General features: G+C 41.5%; 2 protein-coding genes across 3 annotated transcripts in view; one reads left to right on the top strand and one right to left on the bottom strand.

Annotated features, from left to right (window-relative positions):
- Positions 1 to 14,273, top strand: part of RNF175 (ring finger protein 175) — a 32,238-nt gene extending 17,965 nt beyond the window's left edge. The window contains 7 exon segments of the mRNA XM_052781005.1: positions 7,758 to 7,912; positions 8,803 to 8,839; positions 8,842 to 8,915; positions 10,543 to 10,663; positions 12,379 to 12,512; positions 13,356 to 13,455; positions 14,136 to 14,273. Of these exon segments, the coding sequence (XP_052636965.1) occupies positions 7,758 to 7,912; positions 8,803 to 8,839; positions 8,842 to 8,915; positions 10,543 to 10,663; positions 12,379 to 12,512; positions 13,356 to 13,455; positions 14,136 to 14,273 (759 nt within the window).
- A 2,942-nt stretch (positions 14,274 to 17,215) lies between these two features.
- On the bottom strand, positions 17,216 to 26,627 carry LOC128137061 (toll-like receptor 2 type-2). Of its 2 annotated transcripts, XM_052777693.1 has the most exons (3): positions 25,679 to 26,627; positions 25,390 to 25,569; positions 17,216 to 20,035 (listed from the first exon to the last, which is right to left on the bottom strand). In XM_052777693.1, the coding sequence occupies exon 3, from the start codon at positions 20,025 to 20,027 to the stop codon at positions 17,676 to 17,678; it is 2,352 nt and encodes a 783-aa protein (XP_052633653.1). In that variant the 5' UTR covers positions 20,028 to 20,035; positions 25,390 to 25,569; positions 25,679 to 26,627; the 3' UTR covers positions 17,216 to 17,675. The 2 variants fall into 2 exon arrangements, with proteins under 2 accessions (XP_052633653.1, XP_052633644.1); XM_052777684.1 differs by having other exon boundaries at positions 25,390 to 26,627.
- Positions 26,628 to 26,725: the final 98 nt, after the last annotated feature.

Below are 26,725 nucleotides of genomic sequence, written 5' to 3'. Positions count from 1 at the left end.
TCATCTTTCTCGGGTAACAACTGGGAGTCATGACATACTCTTAAAAGTTTACATCTAGCAAAACAACTGAACCTCTGTGGAGAGCAGTGAGCCATGGCTTTTGGTCAGGTGGAGAACAGCTTTTATGCAGGAAGAAAAAACAACTTGTATTTTATTTTCTGTGTATGCATACTGATGCTGCGGTCAGTTTTTACCAGGTTAAAGCTTTTAAGGAAAAGGCTTTGAGTTTTCAAACTGTCTAATAATGGACTAGGTAGGAGAATAAAGTCACTCCCCTTACCTAGCTGAAGTAATGATACAGAGGGTTTACTGAGGGAATCCAAGGCCCCCATTCATCAAGTTACTCATGCACATGCCTAATTAGAGAGAAAGCTTGTCTTGTGGTTAAGGTGCTAAAACTGGGGCTTATGGTGCTTCAGCTCACTTCCTTTCCCCTACCACAGGCTTCCCTGCAAACCTGAGAAAACTAGTGTGACATGATTTCCACCCCTGACCTCCCTATTCAATATTTTTTATAAAGTTAGGCATCTCAGAAAGGGCCAGTCCTTAAAAAGCAATGTGAGTTTTAAGGAAATGTTAAACAAATAATGGGGATTACACAGGTATGTCAGGCAGAATTTAAGCACACAAGCAGCTTCTTAGCTTTTCCATCTTCATCAGCTGATGAGTGCCCTAAGCCACCTGTAGATTGAAATCCAATTTTTGGTAATTGAGCTTCTTAATAGCAGTGATATCAATAATAACTGTCATGATCAATACTTCATCTCTTGACAATTGCTCCTCGGACTCTGAAGCATCATACCCCCTGATTTGACAGGTCTGTTAAACACTAAAGGATGAAACCTTGATACAATTTACAGAAACTGTTTTAGTAAGGGATATAAAATCAGCTTGATCTATGACAGTGTCCTGGTTTCAGCTGGGGTAGAGTTAATTGTCTTCCTAGTAGCTGGTATAATGCTATGTTTTTGAGTTGGTATGAGAAGAATGTTGATAACACTGATATTTTCAGTTGTTGCGAAGTGGTGTTTAGTCTAAAGTCAAGGATTTTTCAGCTTCTCATGCCCAGCCAGCAAGAAGGCTGGAGGGGCACAAGAAGCTGGGAGGGGACACAGCCAGGGCAGCTGACCCAAAGTGGCTAACAGGGTATTCCATACCATGTGATGTCACATCTAGTATATGAACTGGGGGGAATGGGGGTGGGGGGATCGTCGCTCGGGGACTAACTGGGCATCAATCGGCGGGTGGTGAGCAATTGCATTGTGCATCACTTGCATATTCCAATCCTTTTATTATTACTATTGTCATTTTATTAGTGTTAACATTATCATTATTAGTTTCTTCTTTTCTGTTCTATTAAATTGTTCTTATCTCAACCCAGGAGGTTTACTTTTTTTTTTCCCCCGATTCCCTCCCCCATCCCACTGGGTGGGGGGGAAGTGAGTGAGCAGCTGCGTGGTGCTTAGTTGCTGGCTGGGGTTAAACCACGACAGACAGCTTTACTGTTGGTGGACTTTCACAGTGGCATAAAATTGCAATACAGACATTGTGAAGCAGGCTCTTCAGCTATACTTACAGAGTTAGGAACAGTGATGACATGTTCGTCATGGAAACATATATACAGGTGAAGCGTCTAACGAAGTCACAGGTAGAACAGCTCATTGAGGATTTTAACTTCACGTCACTCTCTACCTTTACACACACACACTCCTAACCCTGAACACACAAAATACCTAAGTACATATAGTATAATCATACACAATACTACTTTACCATTATGTTCTCTTTAACTTCTCTTCTAAACCAGTTCTGCTGTATGATTCAATCATTTTATGTTCATGTTAGCATCTCAGCTCAGAGCTTTTCAAGTATTTCTTTCCTATTAATTTTTGCCTCACTGATTTCAACAGACATTTAGAATAAAGAACACAACACTGAAGTGACTGAAATCACTCAGACTGTCCATGTCTTTGTTTCCCATTGAAAATATTTTGCATGAGACTGGTATTGAATCAGTGCTGAAACACACTTGAACCTAAGTATGCATACAATAATGAGCAGCTGGGAAAGTCCCTGCCTGCCTGGGAAAGCCTGTGGGAGTCTAAGAAGCATGCACTCTGTTGCTTTGGCATTATTCTCCTTAGCAGTACTTAAAGTTAGTTAATGTGTACTACATAGACTTAACCTCTGTCAAAAATGCCAGTAGCCTACAGTTGTTACAGTCCTATTACTTGTGTAACTTAGTCTTCAGCAACTGAAGCTTCCTTCCCAACTATTAGTTTACAGGAGCCAGTCACACCTACAAAGTGACATAGCCAATATGGAAAAAATATACTTTTAAATGCATTTAGTCTAATTTAGGGAGACTCCAGTACAACTACAACCATCACAAGACTTTAATAAGACTGTGATGGTCTTTGTGTTTTTGCAGTGCATTTTAAAATAAACAAAATATCTGCACCAGAAACATGTTGGAGCCTCAGTTTCCAGTGCATAGCTGCGTGGCTGCAGCAAGGCCTTCTTCTCTGGTAAAAGAGGAACTGAAGCAGAGCCTGTTTCAGTAAAAATAGTAGCACCAGAAGCTGAAGTTCACTTTGCACTGAGTTTCAGCAGTTCCGCTTCACGCTCTGCTTAGTTGGGAGAGTAATATATTCTCACACCTACAATCTATCTGTGTATGAAGTTACTTCATAATAGTGAACACTACTCATAGTGGGACTCTGCCTGTAGATGGTTTATTGCATTTATTCCACGTTAGGTAGCTTAAGAGTGTTTGTCACCAAAACAACTTACAAGTTTGTGTATTAAGATATAACTGCCCTCCTGTTTCATGTCCAGATACTTTTGTATAGTTTTTGAACACAGTGTCAATCTCATTGCATTAGCTTACTTTCTTTAAAAGCATGTCATGCAGCAATATTAAAATTACAAATTTCTACCAGTATAGTAACTGCCCAAATCTGATCCACTGTACTTTGAAGACTAACAAATAGGACAAACATTAAGATACAAATCTGAATGATTAATGAGATCCTTATGCACAATAGATGAAAAATAACTAGTATACATTGTTGCATCAGATAAGGAAACCTGATTTAGGAGCAGAAGCTGTAAAGATGGTCACATTTAGGATTTCAACAACTTAGTTAATGCATATAGGAAATGGTCTATGTGATATAAAAATAAACAACAACAACAACAAAATTTACTGCTCCCCTAAGTACAGGCAGGTCTAGACTTCTGCATTACAGTTCTTCCAGGTGGCAGTTATTATGCTTGTGTTCACGTTTGATTTGATAGGAAACACTTAAATATGTCAAAATTTGAAAAACAACCACATGCTCACTGAAGAGAAAACAGCCCTCTACTTTTTCTTGCTTACGCATTTCTCTGACTCGCCATCCAGCTTGTGACCACTTTGTTTATGCCTGTAGACTTCACGTATAGGTTATGCGCAACAGTGTCTAATACTGAAGAAAGGAAACCAAACACTTTCCCCCGCCTGTAACAACATACTTGCATCTTTAGAGAAGGGAAATCAGACAAAGAGGTAGCTCACATTATTTTCAATGGGAGGGGTAATCCTAAGGCTCCTTTTCTCTAATCAAAACCCGCTTTCTTTTCTATTTTCTGTCCCAAGAGATCAATGAAACAAGTAGCCAGCCCTCCATTGCATATCATGGCTTGGAAGGCAGCATCAGGTGACAAACCTTTCTGTCTGATTCTCTGAGATCATGGTGGGTGTTGGCATGTATACATCCCTGCTCTGGATACTCATGCTATTCTCAGACATAGTAAGAGCTCAGAGAGAATTGCACAGTCATGTTAGTAGAAATAAAGCAAAGGATTGCAGTGATTGACACCCACCCTCCCTTTCAAAGTGCTTTGTAAACATGTAAAAAAGAAAGGTTTTGTTTCTTTTTGAAAGAAAAAGGAAACAAAGGTCAAAGGGAGCACAAAATCAGCCCTAAATGGAAAGCGCATTCATTAGCTTGCTCAAAAAGACCAAAAAAATAAAAAGCGGCAACTACTTACTAGATGCAACAGCAACAGCCTGTACCTTCCAAAAGAGCCTTATCCAGGCTTATCAAGAATGTAAAATGTCTCCTGAAGAAAAAAAAAAAAGGCATGTTGGGGAAGGCTCCTATTTCAAAGAGGCAAGAGCAAAAAAGTTGCAGCAAAGCAGCCAAGGCTCAGCTGTGGATAATTTTGGCAAGAGGGAAGAGATTGCCCTTCACCAGATGGCTACATATAAAGTAACATGGGTGTGATCCCAGCACAGAGGAGGGGGGAGAAAGAAAAAAGGAAAAAAAAAAAAAGGGGGGGGGGGGGAGAAAGAGAGGTAAGGAAGAGGTTCCAGTATGTCTTGGCCTGAAATAAAATGTAGGCCACTCTGACAAATGTGTTTTTTTCTTCTAGATGGTAGCTGACAGTTTGGGGTTAGCTTTCAGATGATGAGGAAGCAGATTATAGAAAATGATTGTTTCTCAGATACTTTTGAGAATTTTGTTACCATTATTTGAGATTTTAAAAAATAAATATGGAGCCTGTGTTCTGCTAATTTACATTGTAAAAACCTGATTTTCAATTTGTTTGCATCTGTGTTCAGATACTGCTCTCATTTCTCCATGTCACTCACAAATTTTGCACTCTAACTCAGTGAGGTGCAAGAATGCTAGTCAGAGAATTACTATCCTTGAAAAGCCATTCCTATCCTGTCCTAGCCTATCTTATCAATTTTTCTCAACACAAAGCCAGCAGTCTAGCATATCAAATGGGGAAGGAAGGAAAAATCTTATTAGTGTTCTGACCCCATATTTTCCCAAAGGAAATTCTGACTATCAGGTACTCAGCTGATTCTTGTAATGCAATTTTTTTGCTGTTGGAAGCTTCCCATTGATGAAAATTAAAGAAATATGATATATGTGGACAAAGTTTTTCTCCCCTGGCATAATAGAAATCTTAAAATATCTGACAGATGGAAAGGCAGATTTGTCATGGTCTCAGAACAATCTCAAACACAAAAGCCTTACTTCTCGTCCTGTAGGTGGTTGCCCGTTTTACTGATTATATATCTTGTGTGTGTGTATATATATGAGAACTTACTTTGGAACATAGTTGAAAAATGAAGCAGCATAGTTATGGCAGCATTGATTTATATACCTAAGTAACGAGGCAAATCTTGAAAATAAGGTTGGTTGATTTACTTAATATAGAAATCCCTGCCAATTTCCAATGTACTATCAAGTATAAGCATATTAATTTAAACCTTAAAAACACCCAAACAGCTGATTTATTACTTCTTCCATGCATATGTTTTTGAGTATTTGAATATGTCTACATCAAAAGAAACTAGATTTTTAGAGGGCCAGTTAGCTTGCATTGCCAAGTTAACAAGTTCTGGTAAGGTCAGTCTCTCACAATAAATCTAATTATTACACAGTTATTTTCTTTATGTATGCAGTTTTCACCATATGCTATAAGATGGAAAGGATAGTGGAGTAATGCTCTTCTGTTGAATTTGCTGGTGACAGGCATTCTTACTCGCTCAGAGTGGGGGAAGTGTTGTGAGGGAAGCAGAGGACAGATAGACATTTTTCAGCTGGTGTTTGTATGACCTAATTAATCTGCATAATTAGAAAATGCGAAAGTTGCCTATGACGCTGTTGCTGACTTCACTTCTAGGTCTTTTTGAGCTCATTTAAAGTACGGTAATGAGAAAAACATTTTACCTTTGGGCAGCAATCTGATTTGTCAGGAAATTCCTCTTGCTATGATGGGTGGATGAGGAAAATTTGGAATAATATGATCCAGATGTTAAAGCTCCCATTTAGCAGCAATGCAGATGTATTATTTTATGGAATTGTCCAGATGGTGACCTTCCAGTATTAATAATAAATCAATACTGGGGTTTTCATCTGTATTACTCAATTCCTGTCTTTGTCCTCATTTACATGACAAAATACTCATGCTTTTCATGTAGAGGTAATAGTATTAAAATTAACGATCTGGAAGACACAAAAATCAACAAGGAAATTTGAAACAATTACTGCAAGCGATATATACCAATTGATCTGATAACAACATCACCCAAGAGAAGGTTGTGATACCATTTTTTAATTAATTAGCATTTCATTTTGCAGTTAACACGATAACAAAGTTCTGTTATAGATTCATATTAGAAAGTAGCTACTTTACTGAAGATGTGTGCCCATTCAGTTTTGGCTTTGCCACTTAAATTCAGACTTTACTTTCAGTCTCCTGAAAAAAAAGCAACCCACAGTACGTAAGCAATTGGAGAGGGATCACGTTGGACAGTAACCAAGGCAGGCAGGCAATGGGTAGCCTTTCGTGACCTCAGGTGAAGGCGAGGACACCTCAGGCTCCGCAATCAGGGATGTGTAGGGACCACTGACCTGTGGCATGCCAGAAGGGCTGCGTGGCACGGCAGGAGCTCAGGCACTTTCATGGTCACAAGCAGCAGGCTGTGGTCCCGTAAAGCCAGGGCTGCAAGGTGGAGAAATGCGTAACAGTGATGTAATCTAATGATGCTGCGTCATTATCTTTTATACGTGTTTCTATCTGTTAATTTATTTAATCTTGTTTTGCGAAATACCAGTTTGCTCAATAGTTGTATGCTTTCTAGGGTTTGGGGGGATTTTTTTTAAGAGTTTCTCCTTTTTCTTAGGAGAAGAAGAAGTATCCAGTCCTGCTTCGGTTGAAATCTGCGGCAAAACTGTGTTAGGTTTCACAGGGAGAAACACACATTCCTTCAGAATTCTACTTTTTGGGTTAAGGAAGGAGGTTCATCCTCCATAGAGACAGCTTTTTACTCTAGATGGATTGTGGGGGTTTTTTGCTTTTAAAAAAATCCCCCCCTCCCCAAACCAAACATAAATTTGAAAACCAACTCCCCTCAGATTTTTTTTTTATTTTCAGTAATCTTTCTGTAAAGATGCAGGAACTAACTCTACAAACACATATTGAAGTCAGGCTTGCTTTATCTTTGTCATCATCAGGCTTCCACAATCCCAAATCCATGGTTTATTAATGTGATTGTGGAATGAACAGACATTACAGGGCTTTTGACTCTTCAGTGGGTTTCAAATATTTGCTTACTGGAAAAGAAGTAGAATATTTCATCACTGTGGGCAATTCAAGGAAATATACATATTAAGTTTAATATAATTTCATTTAGAAAAAAAGGCTTAAAAGTTTAAGCCACAGCATTTTGCTGTACTGTAGAAAGAGTTTTTAAGAAAAACCTTCAGTAGTGTGGTTATGTAACTGAGTGGCATCCCAAATTAATGCAGCCGAATGTGCCTTTCTGAAAGTTTGTAAGAGCAGTTCCAAGGATTAAAGGCCAAACTGCCTCCACCAATTTCAGAAAACTTGCTCCCAAACCTTTAGCCCCGTGGTCACCATATATAATTTGAGTTAGAAAACAAACTTTAATGGTTTTTTTCAGTAGCATTAATTCTCTCAATAGTTTAGTTTTCTGAGGATAGGATGTGGGGGTCTGATGACTTGTATCTCAGTGTTATAACCATTTACTCCAGTGGGATTACTAATTATTTACAGGGTGCAAGGCAGACTAACATTGTTATTCCAGGGTCAAAGGCCCTCCTGTGTCAGATGCTGTACAAGTCACATTTTTTTGTATGAATTTTACAGTTTGGCAATCTGTTAATCCACCATGCAAAATGGAACCATAGGATGTCATTAGTTTGAAACGACTGTCTCAATTTTGCCAACAGTTAGTCACACTGCTGCAGATGTGGGTTGTTCATCTTTATTTCACTGTCAGATTTTACTGGTGGAGATCCCTGCCCACGTGGGGAATGGTCTCAGTTATTACCAGTTACATCAATTTCAGAGCAACCTGCAAGCCTCTCTTGGGAAGAACACCACAGTACATCCTTTTTTTGTTGGCTTTGCCTTGTTTTGGAGTTTTTTGGTGTTGTTTCTTAAAGGAAATCTGTAGAAGGAGAAGAGCAAATAAGAATTTCCCTGGAACAAATCTTCACAGATTACAAAAAGGGCCATTAGCAATTGAAGTTGAAGGAATCTTCCAACTGCAGTGAGAATAAGTTCCTCTAAACCAGTGTTTATCAAACATGACATTCAAATGAAAAAGAATTAAACCAGTTAAAATTAAATTCATTCCATCAGTTCCATCTTGGTTTTTCATTCTGCAGACTTTTACCATCAGCAGTCATCCTAGTTATTATTGAGCCTGAAGAGCTCAATTTGGTATATATACCAAATAGTCTATGAATTTATTCCTTAGAGCCCCCTCTGCCTCCCCAAAGAGAGGTCTGTATTCTTTCTTCTCCAGTCTTCTGAAACTCTGCCTTTTCATCCTGGGCTTGCAAAGACAGTTGTTAATGGTTCAGAGATTGCTTCTGCTAACCTTTAAGTATTTTAAATAAATTTCTTGGTGGTATACTGACTTGACTATATCTAACTTACCTCAGTTGTTTTTTACCTGTTCTTGTCCTGTTCTGGTCTATGCTCCCTGCTTCAAAACTCCCGACTGTTAGTTTTAATTATGTTAGCAATCTGTTGCCAATTACCATTTCTTGTGAAGACTGAAGCAAAACAAAAAGGGTTGGTTTGTTTTTTTTTTCCCTGTACTTCTTCCTGTATTATACATTTTTATGCACCTTTAAATAAGGGAGAAATACAGAAGTGTAAAACTTCCATTGAATTTATATGTATACTTCAGTAGAAGCTATGTATGTGGCACTGCAAAATATGCAAGGTCTTGAGCAGTCTTTCTTTTCTCTTACTTATCCATAGGTTGGTCTACAAATGGTTCCTCCTGATCTGAGTTGATAACTGAGTTATGCAATTGGGATTGTGGGTTATCTAGCCATAATGTTTACCATGTTTGGATTTAATTTATTCTTTAGGTAGGTATCTTCAGGTAAAATTGGGACTGGCAACTGTTATGATTTCCTATTTGATAGATTTTAGTTTGTTTGCAGTGAAATTGCTCCAGGCTGGTCTCTTCACCACCCACCTCAACATATGAAATCCCTTTTACGTTGTGTAGCTGTAGATTCTCTTACATCTTGATTTTTATTATTGCATAGTTAGTCTGAAGTTTCACATTTAGTCATTTTAAAACTTGTGTTCATAGTGTGAAGAGAGAAGGTGAAAAAACTTAAACTTCATACAGCCACTGTGTTCACTCATTTAATCCCCTAATTTAACTGCTGAGTTTATGTACCTGAAGGAGATGAGACATAAAAAGGCTTGACGTAAAGGATAAAAAAAGATAAGCACATTCATATCAAAACCACATTATAATTCTTTCTGATAATTATGATTTCCCACTTTACCAGGCTATATTGTTGCTAGGAGGTTCTCCGCTTTCTATTTTGACTATTGCCAAAGACAATACCATATGTCCAGATGATTCTCAACCTAACGTCTTAATCCAGCTAGAATTTTTGCCTGGGTTTGTCCAGGATTTCTGTCTGACTAGCAGCCCAGAGCTACTGTGCTGGACTGTTTGAGGTGCTGTCTGACCAGAAATTCCAGGGATTCCTCAAGAGCATGTAGATCAACGACATAATGCATCTGCTGTTAAGTCCAACACTTCTTGGAGGTATTGGAGTACTGCACATATGTAAATCAGCTGTTCCTTTAAGTGTCAGATTTATTGCCCATACGTTGTATAGTTGATCAACCCAAAAGCACATAGCTCTGATGGAAAATTCTTGGCAGAAAGTTAACAGTCTTGTGTTACCAATACCGTTAAGCTTTATTCTGCTGAAGTATTTTATTTAACCAGCTAAATTCCACCCCCCGTGTATTTTAAAGATATAACTACAAAATTTGTTAGCTCTATTTTAAAGGTTCTTACTTTGTGCCCTGTTGCAGCAGAAATGACAAGTCCTTCTTAATGTTGAGAAGCTCCAGTTTTATGAGTATTTGTTAGCCAGGTTTCAATCTCCCAAGACCTGTAACACACACAATCTCAGAGAGATGACAAGAGATGTTAACATTTTTGCAGACTCTATTGGGTTGGAATTTGGGGGGGGGCAGGGCATTAAATACTACCTGCTGTAATTTAGCGAAGATTTTATTCTGAGGAATTTGTATTCAGGAGGACAGTGGGCTCTTTCAGCTACAGAAACTTAATATTTCTTTGACTGGCATCTTATACTTGATGGAGATTTGGCTGATCTTTTTGCTTCTGCAAAACAATTAAATATATCTAATTGTTCTGTATAATAAGACTCTAAGCAAAGTCCCTTTCTTTAAGAAAATGTGTCACCTTGGCCTTCCTATAACAGAGCTGAGTAGCTGTGGCTCCAAAAGCAGTTCATAGCCTACTTTCAACATTGCTTGCTGTCAAGCATATTGATACTTCAAGTATGAGGGTGTCTGCTGCTGCAAAAGAAAATGGAACTAAACTTGCAGCTTGAAGGAAGCAGGAGCTAACTGGAGTAAAAATCTTGTTGATATTTTATGCTGGTGTTTTGGTCAAGAACAGTCTCACCTGAGTACTTTTTTGTGGTTTCATGACAGAACGGAGTCTGATGACTCCATGGATTTTGCTGTGACACTGCTTTTTTATGGACTGTACTATGGAATGATGGGAAGAGACTTTGCAGAGACTTGTTCTGACTACATGGCCCCCACCATCAGTGTAAGTGCTGGGGATCATCATCCTGAATACCACTTGCAAGGACTGGAAGTGAGCTCTTGAATTTCTTGTGCCCCTGGGTTCGTGAGAATAAGGTCTACTGGATACTTTTGAAGTAAACTAACCTCACTTTTCCTTGAGGAGAGATGTTCTTGTGCCATGGACAAACTGTTGAATTCCCTTGTCAATCTTATGATTAGAAGAATAGCCTTAATGAAGCAGTAGCCTGTATTGGGTTTGCGTGGCAAGGTTTTGGTAGTGGGGGGGCTACAGGGGTAGCTTATGTGAGAAGCTGCTAGAAGCTTCCCCTGTGTCCGACAGAGCCAATGCCAGTTGGCACCAAGTCAGACCCACCTCTGGCCAAGGCCGAGCCCATCAGTGATGGTGGTAGCACCTCTGGGATAATGTATTTAAGAAGGGGAAAAAGTTGCAACAGAAACCGCAGCCGGGAAAGAGGAGTGAGAATGTGTGAGAGAAACAACCCTGCAGACACCCAGGTCAGTGAAGAAAGAGGGGGAGGAGGTGCTCCAGGGGCTGGAGCAGAGATTCCCCTGCAGCCCGTGGGGAAGACCATGGTGAGGCAGGCTGTCCCCCTGCAGCCCAGGGAGGTCCACGGTGGAGCAGATATCCACCTGCAGCCCATGGAGGACCCCACGCCGGAGCAGGTGGATGCCCGAAGGAGGCTGTGACCCTGTGGGAAGCCCGTGCCAGAGCAGGCTCCTGGCAGGACCTGCGGATCCATGGAGTGAGGGGCCCATGGAGCAGGTTTTCTGGCAGGAATTGTGACCCCGCGGGGGACCCACCCTGGAGCAGTGTGTGCCTGAAGGACTGCAGCCCATGGAAGGGACCCACACTGGAGCAGGGGAACAGTTTGAGGAGTCCTGCCCCTGAGGAGGAAGGAGCAGCAGAGACATCGTGTGACGAACTGACCACAACCCCCATTCCCCATCCCCCTACGCCATTGGAGGAGAGGAGGTAAAGAAAATTGGGAGTGAAGTTAAGTCTGGGAAGAAGGAAGGGGTGGAGGGAAGGTGTTTTAAGATTTGGTTTTATTTCTCATTACCCTACTGTGATTTGATTGGTAATAAATTAGACTAATTTCCCCAAGTCGAGTCTGTTTTGCCCATGACAGTAATTGGTGAGTGATCTCTCCCTGCCCTTATCTCAACCCACAAGCCTTTCATTGTATTTTTCTCCCCCTGTCCAGTTGAGGAGGTGAGTGATAGAGCAGCTTTGGCAGGCACCTGGCATCCAACCAGGGTCAAACCACCACATAGCCAGTGACATATGCCAGGGTCTGATTTGGGGTTTCCAACAGGCAGGTCCCTATGTGCAAGAGACTACATAACTTTCCTAATTGCCATAGGAAGACAAGCTTCTTCCTTCCCCAAAGTCTGTGAAAGACTTTTCTTGCCCTTTCCTTTTTATAGCTTTTATCTTCCCTTTCCAAATAAGGTGATTATGTCAGCACAATTCTCTTATGTCCCAGTTACTTAAAATCAAGCAGACAGTTGCTAAAAGTTCTTGCATCAGCAATAAGATTTTAATTCTTTCTTGGTAACTATGCGTCCTGGCACTAGTAAACTAAGACAACTGTAGCCATTTTCCTGCTGCCTTTATCTTTGATGGCATCTAAAATGTGTAAATGCATCTTGACTCTAAGCAAATATTTTGTTGTTCTTTGGATTCTTTTTTTCCTGTAAACTTGATCTTGACAGTTTTACAACATCAGTGGCATACCAACAACAAATTTGTCCAACAACATCTGTGCAGTCTGCACACAGAAAATTTTTGTGGATATAAATGAAGAAGGGATCATCGAAAATACCTACCAGCTGTCCTGTAATCATGTGTATCTCTTCCGTGCAATTACGGAACTGTTGTTTTCTCCTCTTTTCTGCTGCATTAAAAAATAATAACAATGACAATAAATAGCAAGAAAAAAGGGAACGAAAACCACATTCAGAAACAACATAGCACAAAAGTAAAAAATAGGAGCATGAAATATATTTCAGTTCTGTGACGCATGTTGAGGCCATGCAGCTTTTTGACAGACAAACTAATGCAAGAGTGGCCATAACCCTGCAGTTTCAGGCCTAAATCTGCCTTCCAGGTACTTCGTGCACAGCCTGTGTGGGTGTGCCTGGCACTATGTTAGACCAGGCATGCTGACCTGGTCAGGTCTGCTAATTCAGGCTCCCATGTACTGCAGAGGATTTCTTCCAGCTATACCTGGGGCTGTGTTTGCTGGGTAGTTTTAAGGCAGATGTGGAACCCTTCTCAAATGATGGCACATACTTACCCTACAGCCTGACAGAAGACCCAGTGTCTCATACTCAGAGGTAGCAAACAACTCAGCATTTTGCGTTCCAGAAACTAAAATGAAAGGTATGGCATACATGCTGGAACAATGTCACTAATTACCCCCTTCTGCAGTTCATAAAAGTATCCTTGCTTCCTGTGAGCTGGAAAATATGAATACCAGTCTGGATGCTCAGGGCATTGGATTCAACTTTACAATAGTTCTAAAAATTCTAAATATTTTCAGTAATTTGAAACTGCTCAGTTATAAAACAAGGCAGTATCCATAATCAGTCTTTAAAATTATCTATTGATGTTTTGACTAGGTTTGCAGGTGTAAGCACTGGGCCTTGTTTATAATTGAAAGATCCCTTAACAATGCACCTGATACCAGGTTTCATGAATCCTGCATCTGTGGTTGGTGCACTGTTGGCAAAAACCAGACTTGCTCACACTGCCCTGAAAAAGTTGATTTGAAGAGGATGTTAAATAAAGTAATCCATAACCTCTCCCTAACAAGTGTGCTTTTGATTTGGATTTTCTAAACCATAGCCTGATTACTTACTAATTCTTGTTTTGATCTGCAGTGGAGGGATGAGATGGCCGTATTAAATAAATGGAAAACCAATTATTATTAAGGAACAATTATATTTAGGGAAGATAATAGCTCTGTTTGGCTTTATCTTATCTAAGACCCCAAGCAAGCTAGGAAAAGAAAAGTGCATATATATTTTCCTTCTTGATCTTAAGACATCCAGAAATCATTTGTATAATGAGAGGAACATTTTAAAGAATGTAAATCACAGTTTTAGAAAGACCATGCAGCAGATTTTGTTCTTTAATGCAATAACAAAATTGATATAATCCACTTTCAGAACAAGTGCTGGTTTTTCCCCCTTCTCTTAGTAGTTAGTAAACAACATTTTTCCTTTAGCAAATGTAATAATAGTTGAAGATCTGATGCTGCATCTGTAGAAACCTGCTTGAGTTGAAGCAAAGTTTGGCTTACTTTTTTGAAGCCCAATTTAACCATATGTGGGAAGGATATTTAATTTGTTAACTGAAAAGAAGGCATTTCAAAATTTTAACCTAATACTTTTTCTTTGATTCTGGCTAAGAAAAACACCAAGATTTACCTATCGTTGCATTTTGTCTCCAGTTTCCTTAACAACAGATTAGGTGGAATGCACACATATTGTATGGATGACTTTTGGACTGGCTCTGCTATCTGGTGGTTTGGCAATCAGTTGTTATAGGCATCGTCCAAGGCATTAATTACTCACTGGCTCTAGAACAGGACTCAGATCATTAGTGAGAATGCTAAATGTTGGATATTTACCTGTCTGCAATAATGTGCATATTCTGTACTTAATTTTAAAAGACTAGAGAAAGTAGCAGTTGGTCGAACTCTGGTATGCTATACACCCTTTTGCAGAGTAGTGCTTCTTTTTGCATTACAGTAAGACTGTACAGCATGCTATTAAAGCATTTTTTATTTTCTCAAAGTAAGAATTAAAAGAAATTGCTGCCTTTAATGGGAAGGTTGCACTGGGGGGGGGTGGGGGTGGGGACACGACACGACTTATTTCTTAGAATTAATATCCCCTAAAAAGGGAAAAGAAATATTTTAAGTTTGTTTCATTATTAAATATATTGGTAGTGGCTTCCAGTTGAAATTCTGACTACAGAAAATTGTGCAGCAGATAAGGAGAATTTTAAGTCAAATAATGGCTTTGTATACAGCAAATTCTGAAAAATGGCACCCAAACAGTTTGTTCATTTGGTTAATGTCAGGTAATACAAGATCACCATTAGCTTTTTTTTACCTCACCTCTTTCAAGAGCTGTTGTATTGTAACTTGTACATCTTCCAATGGCCATTTCCGAAAAGCGCTAACCATGGCAACATTTATGGTGTGCTTGGTAGTCAGATAGGCCTGTATGTGGAGGTCCTATATTAAGTCCTCTTTGACTTACTGTCACCACGCTCAAAAGGTCCAACTTCCAATAACCAGCTTCTCAAACACCAGAGGACAAAGTTACAATCCCTAACCACCAATTCCATATGTTACTATTGCTTTTTAAAAAAAAAAAAAACCAACAAAAAAAAACAACAAAAGAAACAACAAAAACAACCCAGATCAAAATGGACGCATAAGTCTTGCTGCTTAGCAGCCGAATGTTTGACACGTATACTGCCCTGGCCACATTGTGAGGAATTGAAACGCAGCATGTTTATGCAAGAACGGGCAGTTCTGCTTAGGAGTCAGAGAAGCTGGTCTTAAAAGGTAACTAGCCCAGCTGAAGTAGCTTTTGAACTCAGATGAAATATGGTCAGTACTTTAAGAATCTTTACATTGTTATTAGAAATCAGAAATACAGATTAGCTTAATTTACACTTTAATATATATATGAGAATAAAGCAGAGATTGCGTGAAGCCATCTACTGATGAAGGTGAAGTTTAGATGCTAAAAATAGGAAATGATGCAATTAAAAAAACATTAAGTAAATGAAAGAAAGGGCAAATCTTAAGTACATAGAAGAAGGTGGCTTTGTTTGCTTAGATGATGTAGCAAAGTTACTAATTCTTACAATGAGTTATGCCTGTATTCATATATGCAAAAATGCACGTAAATAAAGCATTCATTTGCGTTACACTGTCAGAGTTGCCTGATTGTGGGTGTAATGGAAGAATATTTGTCCTCAGACTTCGCAATGGCTAGCAAAGGACAGGGGGACTTCTGCTCTCACTGCCACATTGGCTGTGTGGAGAAGAACTTCCTAAAAGCAGTAATGTGACAGGAAACTAGCTGTGAGATGAGACTTCCAATGTGCCAACTCAGTTACAATTATTGAGGTGTTCGAACAGAGATTTTGTATGTGTTAGATGCCCAAGACCAAAATGCAACAATAAAAACACTGACTTGGACATGATCTCATCACAGATACAGCCAAATCCTGTAGGTGTTTCCATGTGAAGGCCTTTAAGGTCTGCTTCTGCCCATGCCTGGAAATGTCCTACACTGTGCCTATCCAGAAGTTAGTTGTCCCTCTGGCCTACCAGGTTCAAGCTGTTAGGGCTCATCTGAAATTTCCAGTGGCTGCAAGGCAGGTATCACCCAAGATAACCCTTTCTTTTTAAATTATCTCTGAAGGAAGAGCCTGGTGCCAGTGCCTCCCATTTACTCCACTTTTTCAGCAATTAGAGGCCTTGTCCCAGCAATCTTCTCAAGAAAACATGGCCCCTGACAGCTGACAGCAAACACAATGTCTGAGGTGGGATGCTCTCTACCCCCTCTGGTTTTGTGGACTACATTTACAGAGAGAGCAGAAAGGTAGGAAACACCCTTTTAGGGCCTCTGCTAATGCTGCTGATCAGAGAGAGGAATAAGGTGTTGGATTCAAAGACTACTTATATATTAGTGTTTCCCACATTCTAGCTGAGAATAGCTTAAACTCCATTTAAGTCAGAGGAGTATTTGGACCCTACTCTGAAGCATCTATTCCCACATATGGTACAATGAAACTAGACAGAAATCATCCTCCATAGGTGTCTTTCACCGAGAAAGTTGTCAGCCATAGAACATACATGATACAACAGCCAGAACTGCAGTGTGAAAGCACATTTTTACATTAAGCCTTGCAGCCACAATCCACAGGAGATCTGGACATTTAACATACAGTGATTGTGAAATACTGCTGAGAATTAGTCCTTAGATCCACTAACTAGGAGAGCTAGGACAAAAAGCCTTGCTGCATAAACTGACTTTTATTGCATTTGATTAGAAGTGGTTTATACAAAGAATGCAGAAGAACCCTTGGCTAGGCAGGCTCTCTCCTAAAGCTTTTGCAAATATAAAGATATATAAACTACATAGCTGTATACCTAAAGAACTTTGCATCATTAAATATTTAAATGAAACAGCTTTTGTTAACACTGCTGATTAATGTGTGTAGACAATTGTTGTGATTTAACCCCGGAGGGCAGCTCAGCACCGCACAGCTGCTTTCTCACTCCCCCCGCAGTGGGACAGGGGAGAGAATCGGAAGGGTAAAAGTGAGAAAACTCACGGGTTAAGATAAAGACAGTTCAATAGGTAAAGCAAAAGCTGCACGCAAGCAAAGCAAAATAAGGAATTCATGCACTACTTCCCATCAGCAGGCAGATGTTTACCCACTTCCATGAAAGCAGGGCTCCATCATGCATAACAGTTACTTGGGAAGACAAACACCATTAACTCCAAACGTCCTCCCTTCATCTTTCTTTCTGACAACTTTTATTGCCAAGCATGAGATTATATGGTATGGGACATCCCTTTGGTCAGCTGGGATCAGCTGTGTCCCCTCCCAAATTATCACACACCCATGGCCTACTCAGTGGCACAACAGCGTGAGAAACAGAAAAGACCTTGATACTGTGGAAGCACTGTTCAACAATAACTAGAACATCCCTGTGTTATCAAAACTGTTTTGGTCACAAATCCAAACCACAGCACCACAGGAGCAACTATGTAGAACATTAACTCTATTCCAGTCCAAACCAGTAAAATGATTCATGACCATGGCTACAAAAAGAAAATAATCTCACAGCAAGTAATAGAATTTACAGTAGCTCAGCTCTCTATTCTCAAGGTACAGATAGGTGATGGGATGAACAGGCAAGGGAAAAAATCCAGAGTACATTTGCTACATATTCATTCTTTAATGTCCCTGTCTAGGATTTTAGAGCTATTTTCAAATTAAACCAAAACATCTCCTGCTGCTCTTCTTCAAGAGGCCACTCCAGGTAGGTCTTTGTGTTCATGATCTTCCGCAGCTTGCAGAACCTCTTGGGAATCGCTTTGCTCTGGATGGGCTCCAGGAGGATGAGAATCGCTGCATCGTTGTTCTCGTCAAAGAGGCGGAAGTGCGAGAAGTCCAGCTCGTATTTGCACCACTCGCTCTGCACAAAGTGCTCGGACAGCACAAAGAGCGTTTTGTGGCTCTTCTCTATGGAGTCGATGATGTTGTCCACGATCCACTTCCCAGGCACAAAGTCCCGCTTATGGAGGCAGAGCCGAAAGGGGGGGCAGGCCTGCTCCAGCTCCCGCACCATGATGTTTTCCACCCAGTCGGAGTCGTTCTCGCTGTAGGAGACAAAAGCGTCGTAGCAGATGTCCTTCAGGGGAGCTCGCTTGGGCTTCCGCTTGGCTTGGAGCCATGCCCAGGTCATTCTCAGGTACCAGACCGCGTGGTACTTGTAGCCGACAGCCACGAGGATGAGGATGACCAGGAACAGCAGGACGCAGATCGACGACACCACGAGGGACCTGTGGCACTCCATCAGGGAGAGATGCACTGCTCCAACCTGCGTCCCTCTCACTGCCAGCGGAGAGTCACAGACATACTTCTCTGGCCACCCCACCAGCACCTGGGCTATGCCGGCCTCGTGGTGGATGAAGGAGAGGAATTCACAGGAGCAGATGAAGTTGTTGTCGCTGGCGTCCAGCAGCTCCATTTTCCTGAAGGACTCAAACTCTTCCCTGGAGAAACTGTTGAGCTTGTTTCTTCTGATTGACATGGCCACTAAGTTAGGAACGGGTGCGGCACCAGGCAAGGCCTTCAGCTGGTTTTTTGCGAGGTACAGCTCTTTGAGAAATGGGAGTTGCAGTCCAAACTCCTTCAGGTTGTTAGCGCTAACATCCAAAACTTCCAGCGTTGGGGGAATGCAAGTTGTTAGTTTAGGAATTTGAGTGCTGGAGAGGTTTAAATATTTCAGGGTTTGGGGCCATTCACACACATCTGGAATCTCACCAAAATTATTTTGGCTAATGTCTAAGAGAATTAGTTTTCTTAGATGAGACAAACTTTTAACCGTCATTTCTAAGTCACTCAGTGAATTCTGACTTAAATTTAGAGTTTGTAGTGAAGGCCAACCACCTTGACAGGCTGAATGCTCCAAACTCTGGTCTCCGAGCAAATTTGCACTAAGGTCGAGATACTCTAATGACAGAAGCTGTTGTGAAAGTCTGCATGGTACCAAAAACACCTTGGTGTTTTCAACTGTGACTTTGGTAAGAAGAGATAGTAGACCTTGCACAGCCTGAAGATCTGTAAACAAATAAAATTCTTCTATAGATAATTTCTCTATTGTCAGAACTCTAAGAGTACGTGATTGGTTTGCTTTAATATGTGTTTGCCATCGTCCAGTTCCCAAGAGTCTACAGTCTATCATCTCCACCTCCACTAACTGTGGCATGTCTTCTAAAATGCTGACAATCTCAGGCACAGTAGCATCTGTTAATAAGGTCTGTTTAAAAGAAATTTTCTTTGCAAAAGAAGATGACATAACTCTCAATAGTTGCATTTCAGCAGGTATACTGAATGCTATTTTTCTCACTTCTAACCAAGTGACAGAGTGCAGAAGGTCCCTGACAACTGCTGAGAATATATTAATACTTCTTACGTTTATGATCATGTGATTTATCTTCTTAATTGATTTCAAACTTCCTGGCTCATACTGACTGAGATTGCCACCATCAATCCACAACTTGTCAAGAAACTCAATGCCCTCAAAGTTCCCTTGCCTTATCGTGGAGAACTGTGGGTTGCCCAGGTGGAGAGAGCTCAGGTTCCTCAGGCTAGAAAAGGGGGAGCTTTCCCCCAGGGCTCTGTAGGAGTTCCCTTGAAGGTGGAGGTGCTGGAGCGAAAAAAGGTGCCCAAACCATGCAGGGTACAAGTGAGCCAAGCTGTTATTTGATAAGTCCAAGAGCTCCAGTTTCCCAAGGGAGCGAAACGAGTCCTTGTCTATGGAGCTGATTTTGTTGGACTGCAGCAGCAGGGCTCTCAGGTTCACAGTCTGCTGCAGATCCTGGGATCGGATGTGCTTTATCCTATTGTGGGCCAGGTTTAACACTGTGATTTTGCCCGTGAGCCCTGGGGGAACAAAGTCCAAGCCCATGGAAGAGCAGTTGCAAAGCTGAGTGGCATCGCACGAAGGACAAGCCTGCTTCAGCACTTGCTCTTCAGAGAGGTTTGCAGCTAAGACCATGTAGATGGCCCACACTTGCCAGGTATGTGTAGTCATTGTTTTGCCTAAAATATGAAATACAGTTAGAGCAAATATAACATGAAAGTTCCAGTTTTGAGGAAGATACATTTTGGATATATCTAAAGCATAACATACTGTTCTGTCAACATTTACCGTTGAAGGCACTAGAAATATATTTGGTTTTAACACAGTTCAGAGATGAAAAAATTAGTCAAAAATGGCATATTGTACACAAATATTCCAGAATCATTTGTTAAATGCTACGTATATTGAATTTACTCTTTTTTTCCCTGTGGTTTCTGATTTTGGAATGAGGACTATCAAATCAATTAACAGCTGCACAAATCTTTTGCAGATTCAGCTAAGCATCTGAATAATCACAACATTATTACTAATCTGATCCTTCGCCTGTTTAGGAAATAGTCCCCATACATCCCCCCCTCAGCCCCACCTTAGATCTTTTTCTTCTGGATCTGTGAATATTATTTTGTATATTCATTTTTTACTACAGGAAGTCTCCTGTATGTGTTTCAAATCCTGGTTACATCAAGAAGAGTCAGCGTCTTGCGGGAGATAGTGATGTTCTGTCCTGGTTTCAGCTGGAATAAAGTTAATTTTCTTCCTAGTAGCTGGTGTAGTGCTGTGTTTTGCATTTAGGATGAGAATAATGTTGATAACACACTGATGTTTTAGTTGTTGTTAAGTGGCGTTTACACTAAGTCAAGGAGTTTTCAGCTTCTCATACTGCCCTGCCAGCAGAGGCTGGGAGTGCACAAGAAGCTAGGAGGAGACAGAGCCAGGACAGCTGACTCAAATGAGCCAAAGGGGTCTTCCATGCCATATGATGCCATGCCCAGTATATAAACTAGGGAAGTTGGCCAGGGGACACCATGGCTCGGGGACTGGCTGGGCACCAGTCAGGGGGTAGCGAGCAATTGTATTGCACATCACTTGTTCTGTATATTCTAATTATTTCTTTATTATTATTGCATTTATTACTATTATCATTATCATTATTTTCTTCCCTTTCTGTCCTATTAAACTGTCTTTATCTCAACCCACAAGTTTTACTTTTTTTTCAAGTCTCTCCCTCATCCCAGTGTGAGGGGGTAGTGAGCGAGCAGCTGTGTGGTGCTTAGTTGCTAGCTGGGGTTAAACCACAACACATTCACATTTCACACTCATTTCAAGCATATGTCTAATCTCAATTCTGACAATAGGGAGAAGAGGCCTGCATATGTTGCAGTCCCTTTCCTCATTTTATCTGCCTTTCACTATTCTGATTGTAAATGTGCTAGGAGCAGGGAAATAAATATTTGTCTGGATGTCTGTTGTGGCGGAAAAAGACTTAACTGCAAGGTTCAGGCAAACGACTTGAACTTCACTCACAGACTTAACTGCAAGGTTCAAGCAAATGATTTATTTGAACTTCACTTACAGACTTAACACGCCACTATTGCAGGTTTTACAGATACAATGCAGGAATGCACTATCGCAATTTTTAAAGCAAGAGTAGTACACTATTACAACCACAAGCGATTCACAGACAACCACAAGCACACATGTGTTTACAAACTTAAAGCATAAACAATATTCCCTTACCCCTCCAGGTATGGGCTCTCGATCCCAGGGAAGCTACCTCGACCAGCATCCTGATCAAGAGGGGGAAGGGTCTCCTTCACAAGCCAACTATACAGTTGGAGAAGTGACTCCCCGATTTCCAACTTGAATCCTAGAGTTTTTATCCCCTGACTTGTGGAATGGTGTGTATGACTATGTCTGAGTGGATTATGATATATGCCTAAATGGATTATGTATATCTGAGTGGAGTTTCCCCTTATCTTTCCTTTGCTGGTCTGTGATTATTTGAATACACAAGGTTGTCATTTGAAACTGAAGCTGAGACCCTCCAGTTGTTTTTTTTTTACCTTGCTTCCTCAGGCAACTGAATAGTGGTTGGACTGAGACTCAGGGCATACTATTTGTTACGGGATTTCAAGGCTCGGTTCAGGTTTTGGTTCTTCGAGTGGCACAGCCACTGCCCTATTTAGTTTAGGGTTTATCAGACAACCCAGGGCTAAGCTGTCTATACAGCTCCCGGTGAGTCAGTGAGTCGTCTCTGCAGAGAGACAGGGCCTCAAGGCAACCCAAGGCTGAGTCGCTTTTGTAACCCCCCATGAGTCGCCTGTGTGCACTAGACATAGTGAAACTTATTTGTGAACTATGAGCCGGACAAGTCACACATCTGTGTAGGCCATCGTTATGTTGCCATCTGTGTGACACTTGCTAATGAAATTTGAGCTGGGAAAACTGACCATTGTAACCTACCGACTCTTAGCTCTTCCTTCTTCCTGCCGCATCCTTCTCCTCTGCCAGTGGCTTTTTCTGCTTTGAGTCTCTGTGGCAGAAGGATGCTCAGGCCAAGCCATGAGGAAGAGCCAGGGGCTTTTGGAGCCTCCTGCAGATCAGATCAGCTGGATGGACTAGATCAGCTTTTTCCAGCCCCACAGCCTGTTCCTCATCTTCTGGACTGAAATGATTCAAGAGAAACCACACAGCTGTGGATCCTGTGTCACTTCCCTCTCCTCTCACAGTTGTGCCTTTCATAGTACTGATTTGATGTGCCTTTTTGTGTTACAGAGCTTGCTGCAATATCCAGCCTGTCCTTACTCCCACCAACGTGACTTTAGTTCTTCTGTCCCTCTGAGGAGTTGCAGAAACAATTCTTGAAGCCTGAAAGGGCTCTTTTCCCTTCAAAACCCTTACTATGCATTGAATTACAGCCCTTTTTTTGTTTATGCTTTCTTGACAAGGATCAAAGAGCACTTTTAAAGTATAACTTTACCCAGTGTGTCACAACCCCCCCCACCTCAGTAGGTATCTTACTGAGGGTGAAAAGAGTGAAGCAAGCCCAAAGAGGCCAATGAACAGGTTCCCAAAGATCATCATGGGCTCTGTATCAGGTTAGTGGGGTTAGACTGGCTCACTGAGAAGTACTTTCTCCTTCAGTCATCCCACTGAGACTCTGTGCAGAAGATCTACTGTACTTTGAATTCATACTCTGATTTGTTTTACAATAGCTGACCCACACAGACAAGTTCATACAGACAAGTCCTACCCTTCTAGTTGCATTATTTTTAGCCAGAGTTGCTTAAAATTATTCAAAGGGTGCAGAACTAGCTGAGATTTTGGGGGCATATGGGGAGAGAAGGAAAAGTTGTGGGTAATTTTTTCAATCATTCCACCTCTTCCCACCTGAAGGACTATAAACATTTTGACCTCTTGTGTTATTTTCCTCTAATCTCTGTCTCTCTCTGATGTAGAGCTTTGGGTCTTGAAGGACACAGTCCTCTTCCCTGTCTTTAGATGCTCACAGGTGAGCTGGTTACCCACCATGTCCTCCAAAGTCAATAGAAAGAAATAACAACTTTTAGGGGCAATTCACATCATGTTTTTTGAACACCCACATTAAGATGTGATGACTCCAAGAGAAATGACCACATTGACTTAAAATGGAGCATCACGGTTTAGATATCTAGATATTTGTCCATGTGAATCCCACCCAAAGAATTGTGATCTGCAGTTACACTCACCTGCTGTACAGCTGAGGCTCTTTTACGGGACTTTTTTGGTCTTGCAAGTCTGACTGCATAACACAGTGCTGTAGGCCATAGGAGCAAAGCTATGAGTACGATGAGTTTCACAAGCAACACATTTATGTGGTATTTTTAAAGTTGCCATCAAAATGCTTAGTGTTAGAAAAAGAAACAACCAGGCAACGTGGCCGATCAAAATCTGTCTATGGGGAGGTTATTTACAGATGGAAAATTGGCAGCACAGAAGGGAACTGGGCAGGTACCGCATGGGAAATACCAGCTGAGGCTAATGGCTCTCCACCTTACCAGCCTGAAACCAACCAGGGACTGCAGGACTGAACCCCATTTGGTGGTACAGGATGCTTTTCTTTATTGTCACTTCCCTGAGCATCTTTTCCAGGTTTCTTTGCTCATCTGTAGTGTGAGCAGACACTCGGGGAAATCCCATTCCCACCCTCATTCATTTTCAGCCAATGTCTTCCCCTTCCCATTTATGTCTAATAACTCAGCTTAAGACCCTGACTTACAGGGTTGTTTCAGGCCTCTCTGCACCCACTCAGAAGTATAGCCCCAGTCCACAATATCATTGCCCTACCAAGGAATCACTTTTCCCTGTTGTGCTGGGAAGAAAAAAAGCCACACAGAGATTGAAATGCAGCTAAAAATATGGAAACTTGCAGAGATGCCCTTATACCGTAAGATGCTGTGATGAACTAGACATTCAAAGTGTTTCTGGGTTATGGACAAAGGGTCTGAGCCATCAGACATGCTCAGGTTTATCTTCCCTGGCCCAGGTGAGTAGAAGTATTTGAGCAAATATGCACATATTCTTAAACAAAACCATGAGTGCCAACAGAATGAGGTTCTATAAATGCTAACAAATGCTAAAGGCTAATGTAACTGATAGTAAGGTGTGCCAATGGTGTGCAAATTGATTCTAGCTTGGGGAGTGCTATCAAGCTAAATGAGGGCTGATAAATTTGAGCAGTGCTATGGAGTCTGCAGCGGGAGGGCCACTAGTTGGTGAAGGGATTGACCCACAAGCAGACTGGGGAAAGCTGCTGCTTTCCACTTGTTTGTGTGTGGGTTACATATGTCCTCGCTATCACCCATGAGCATTGCCTTAATAGAATGTATGTGTATACACACGCACGTACATATATAGCATGCCTCTTCTTGTTTCTGACACCTAGGATCTGCAACAGGGCAGAGTTAGGTGAGGAGATAGCTGACCCACTGCCCTGAGACTATTGCTCAATGAGCTCTTTCCTGATTGAATTCCTAACACAAATGCAGCCCACCTTCATGCCCAGCCTTCCCTGGGCAGCCAGTATCAACACACAAGTGGGACAACATACAAACAGGACAAAGCACATACAAGGCACCCCCCCACAAAGAAACTGAGCAGAAATTGCAGTCTGACCCAACCTGTCTCTTTTTCATTTGCTGCTTTCCTCTCTCCCACTTCCTGAAAGACATTGCTCCCATCAGCATGTCTTGGCTTTCCCAGGGAGCCTTCCTTTTGCTGCCTGCCTGCCACGCAGCCCTGCCAGCTGCCTGCAATTGCACCTGCCTGCTCCGCTTCTGCTAGAGCCAGAAATCCCTGCGCGCCCTGCACTCCTGCGGGAGCTGGCCTCTGCCCAGCAGCCCCAAGCACCCTGAATCCCCCATTCAGAGGAGAAGGACTCGGTGGGAGAGATTAGCTGGCCTCCTCCCAGTGCTCCCTCCTTGCTTCTTGCTCTGGCATTGCAGCTCCACTCTCTTTCCCTGCACCTCGAGCCTCCACCCGCCTGCGGACTCACCTCTGTGCAGAAGAGATTCCCAGGGATGCCAGCTCCGGTGCCTCCACGCCAGTTAACTTCTGTTGTTTCATCTCTCTCTTGCTGATTGCTCTTTACCCAGCTTCCTCTTATGCTGCTGTTTCCCTCCCACTTCAGATCTCCGCTTGGCTATGTAAACAGGGGAATTCCCACCTAGGAGATCTGATGGGCATAAAAGCAGTAACATTATGAGTCCTTTTAAATGTGCTGACCCACAGAAGTCTGGGTCTATGGTAAGAGCATACTGTGTGAAAGCTAAGGCTTCTCCTACCTCTCTCTCTCACCCTCTCTTTGAAATGACCAGCAAGACGTATTTTCCTCCTTACCCCTAGGCACACAGTCTCCTAATCTGTTTTATCAATGCTCAGTGTTTGCTATCAGACGATTCACTCATCATGTACCTGGAATTCAGCCTTGATTAGTCCATGAGCTATTCTTCTCCAAGAGAGTGTACAGAAAAATCCTTTTGTAGCAGACTTTGAACTAATCCTACAGATGTAATTGTAACAGGAAAGTAGAACTGAAAGTGGTGTTGCAGGCTACACCCACATAAACTATTAACTCATGCATGTATATATGTATACACATACACACAGGAGTGTGAATATGTACATATGCATAGGCATGTATACAGATATACATATATATGAATATACACATATATACCAACACACAGGCACGTGTGTATAAGCAATTTTTCCCATTTTTCAAATACTCACTCAGTCCATATACCAATGTTTTGGTATTTCACCACAATATAATTGCATGTATAAAGTTTAATAAAGATTCATTTAGACTCTCCTGTACTTAAGCTCCAGCAACACAAGCAAAGTGCAGCATGGAAGTGCCTAGTTAGAGAAACCCACACCTAACTTCATGCCCTCAGAGACAGTTTCAGGTTTCCACAAAAATACCTGAAGTACAGGAAATCCACAACTGTGACTCCAGGCACTCAGGGTAGGACCAGCTATCTTAATATAAACACCTGTATCTACTTGCTTGTTTAAATTCTCTTTATAATTGGTGAAGAGCAATACAGTAGTTCTAGAAGATATACTGAAGTAGAAAGATGAATTGTCTCTTATCAGTGTGATTTTCTGCACCAGTTACAAAAGAAGGTATGTAGAGCTATAAGGGCTGCATGGCCCAGTGATTACTTAAACGTGCTATGCAAAATAAAAGAGCAGAAACAAGAAGTGAGCCAGTCCGCAACACCATCTAGCCCACTCATTAGAAACACATCCTTACACCCCACAAATGGAGGCTTCAGCTGTTTCCATGGGTGGGTAGACAGGAACATGGTGGTGCCCATGGAGGG

This window comes from Harpia harpyja, chromosome 2 (assembly GCF_026419915.1).
Source record: "Harpia harpyja isolate bHarHar1 chromosome 2, bHarHar1 primary haplotype, whole genome shotgun sequence".
NCBI classification, from domain to species: Eukaryota; Metazoa; Chordata; class Aves; order Accipitriformes; family Accipitridae; genus Harpia; species Harpia harpyja.
The sequence above is the reverse complement of the archived record's forward strand: the minus strand, read 5'-3'. Positions and strand labels throughout refer to the sequence as shown.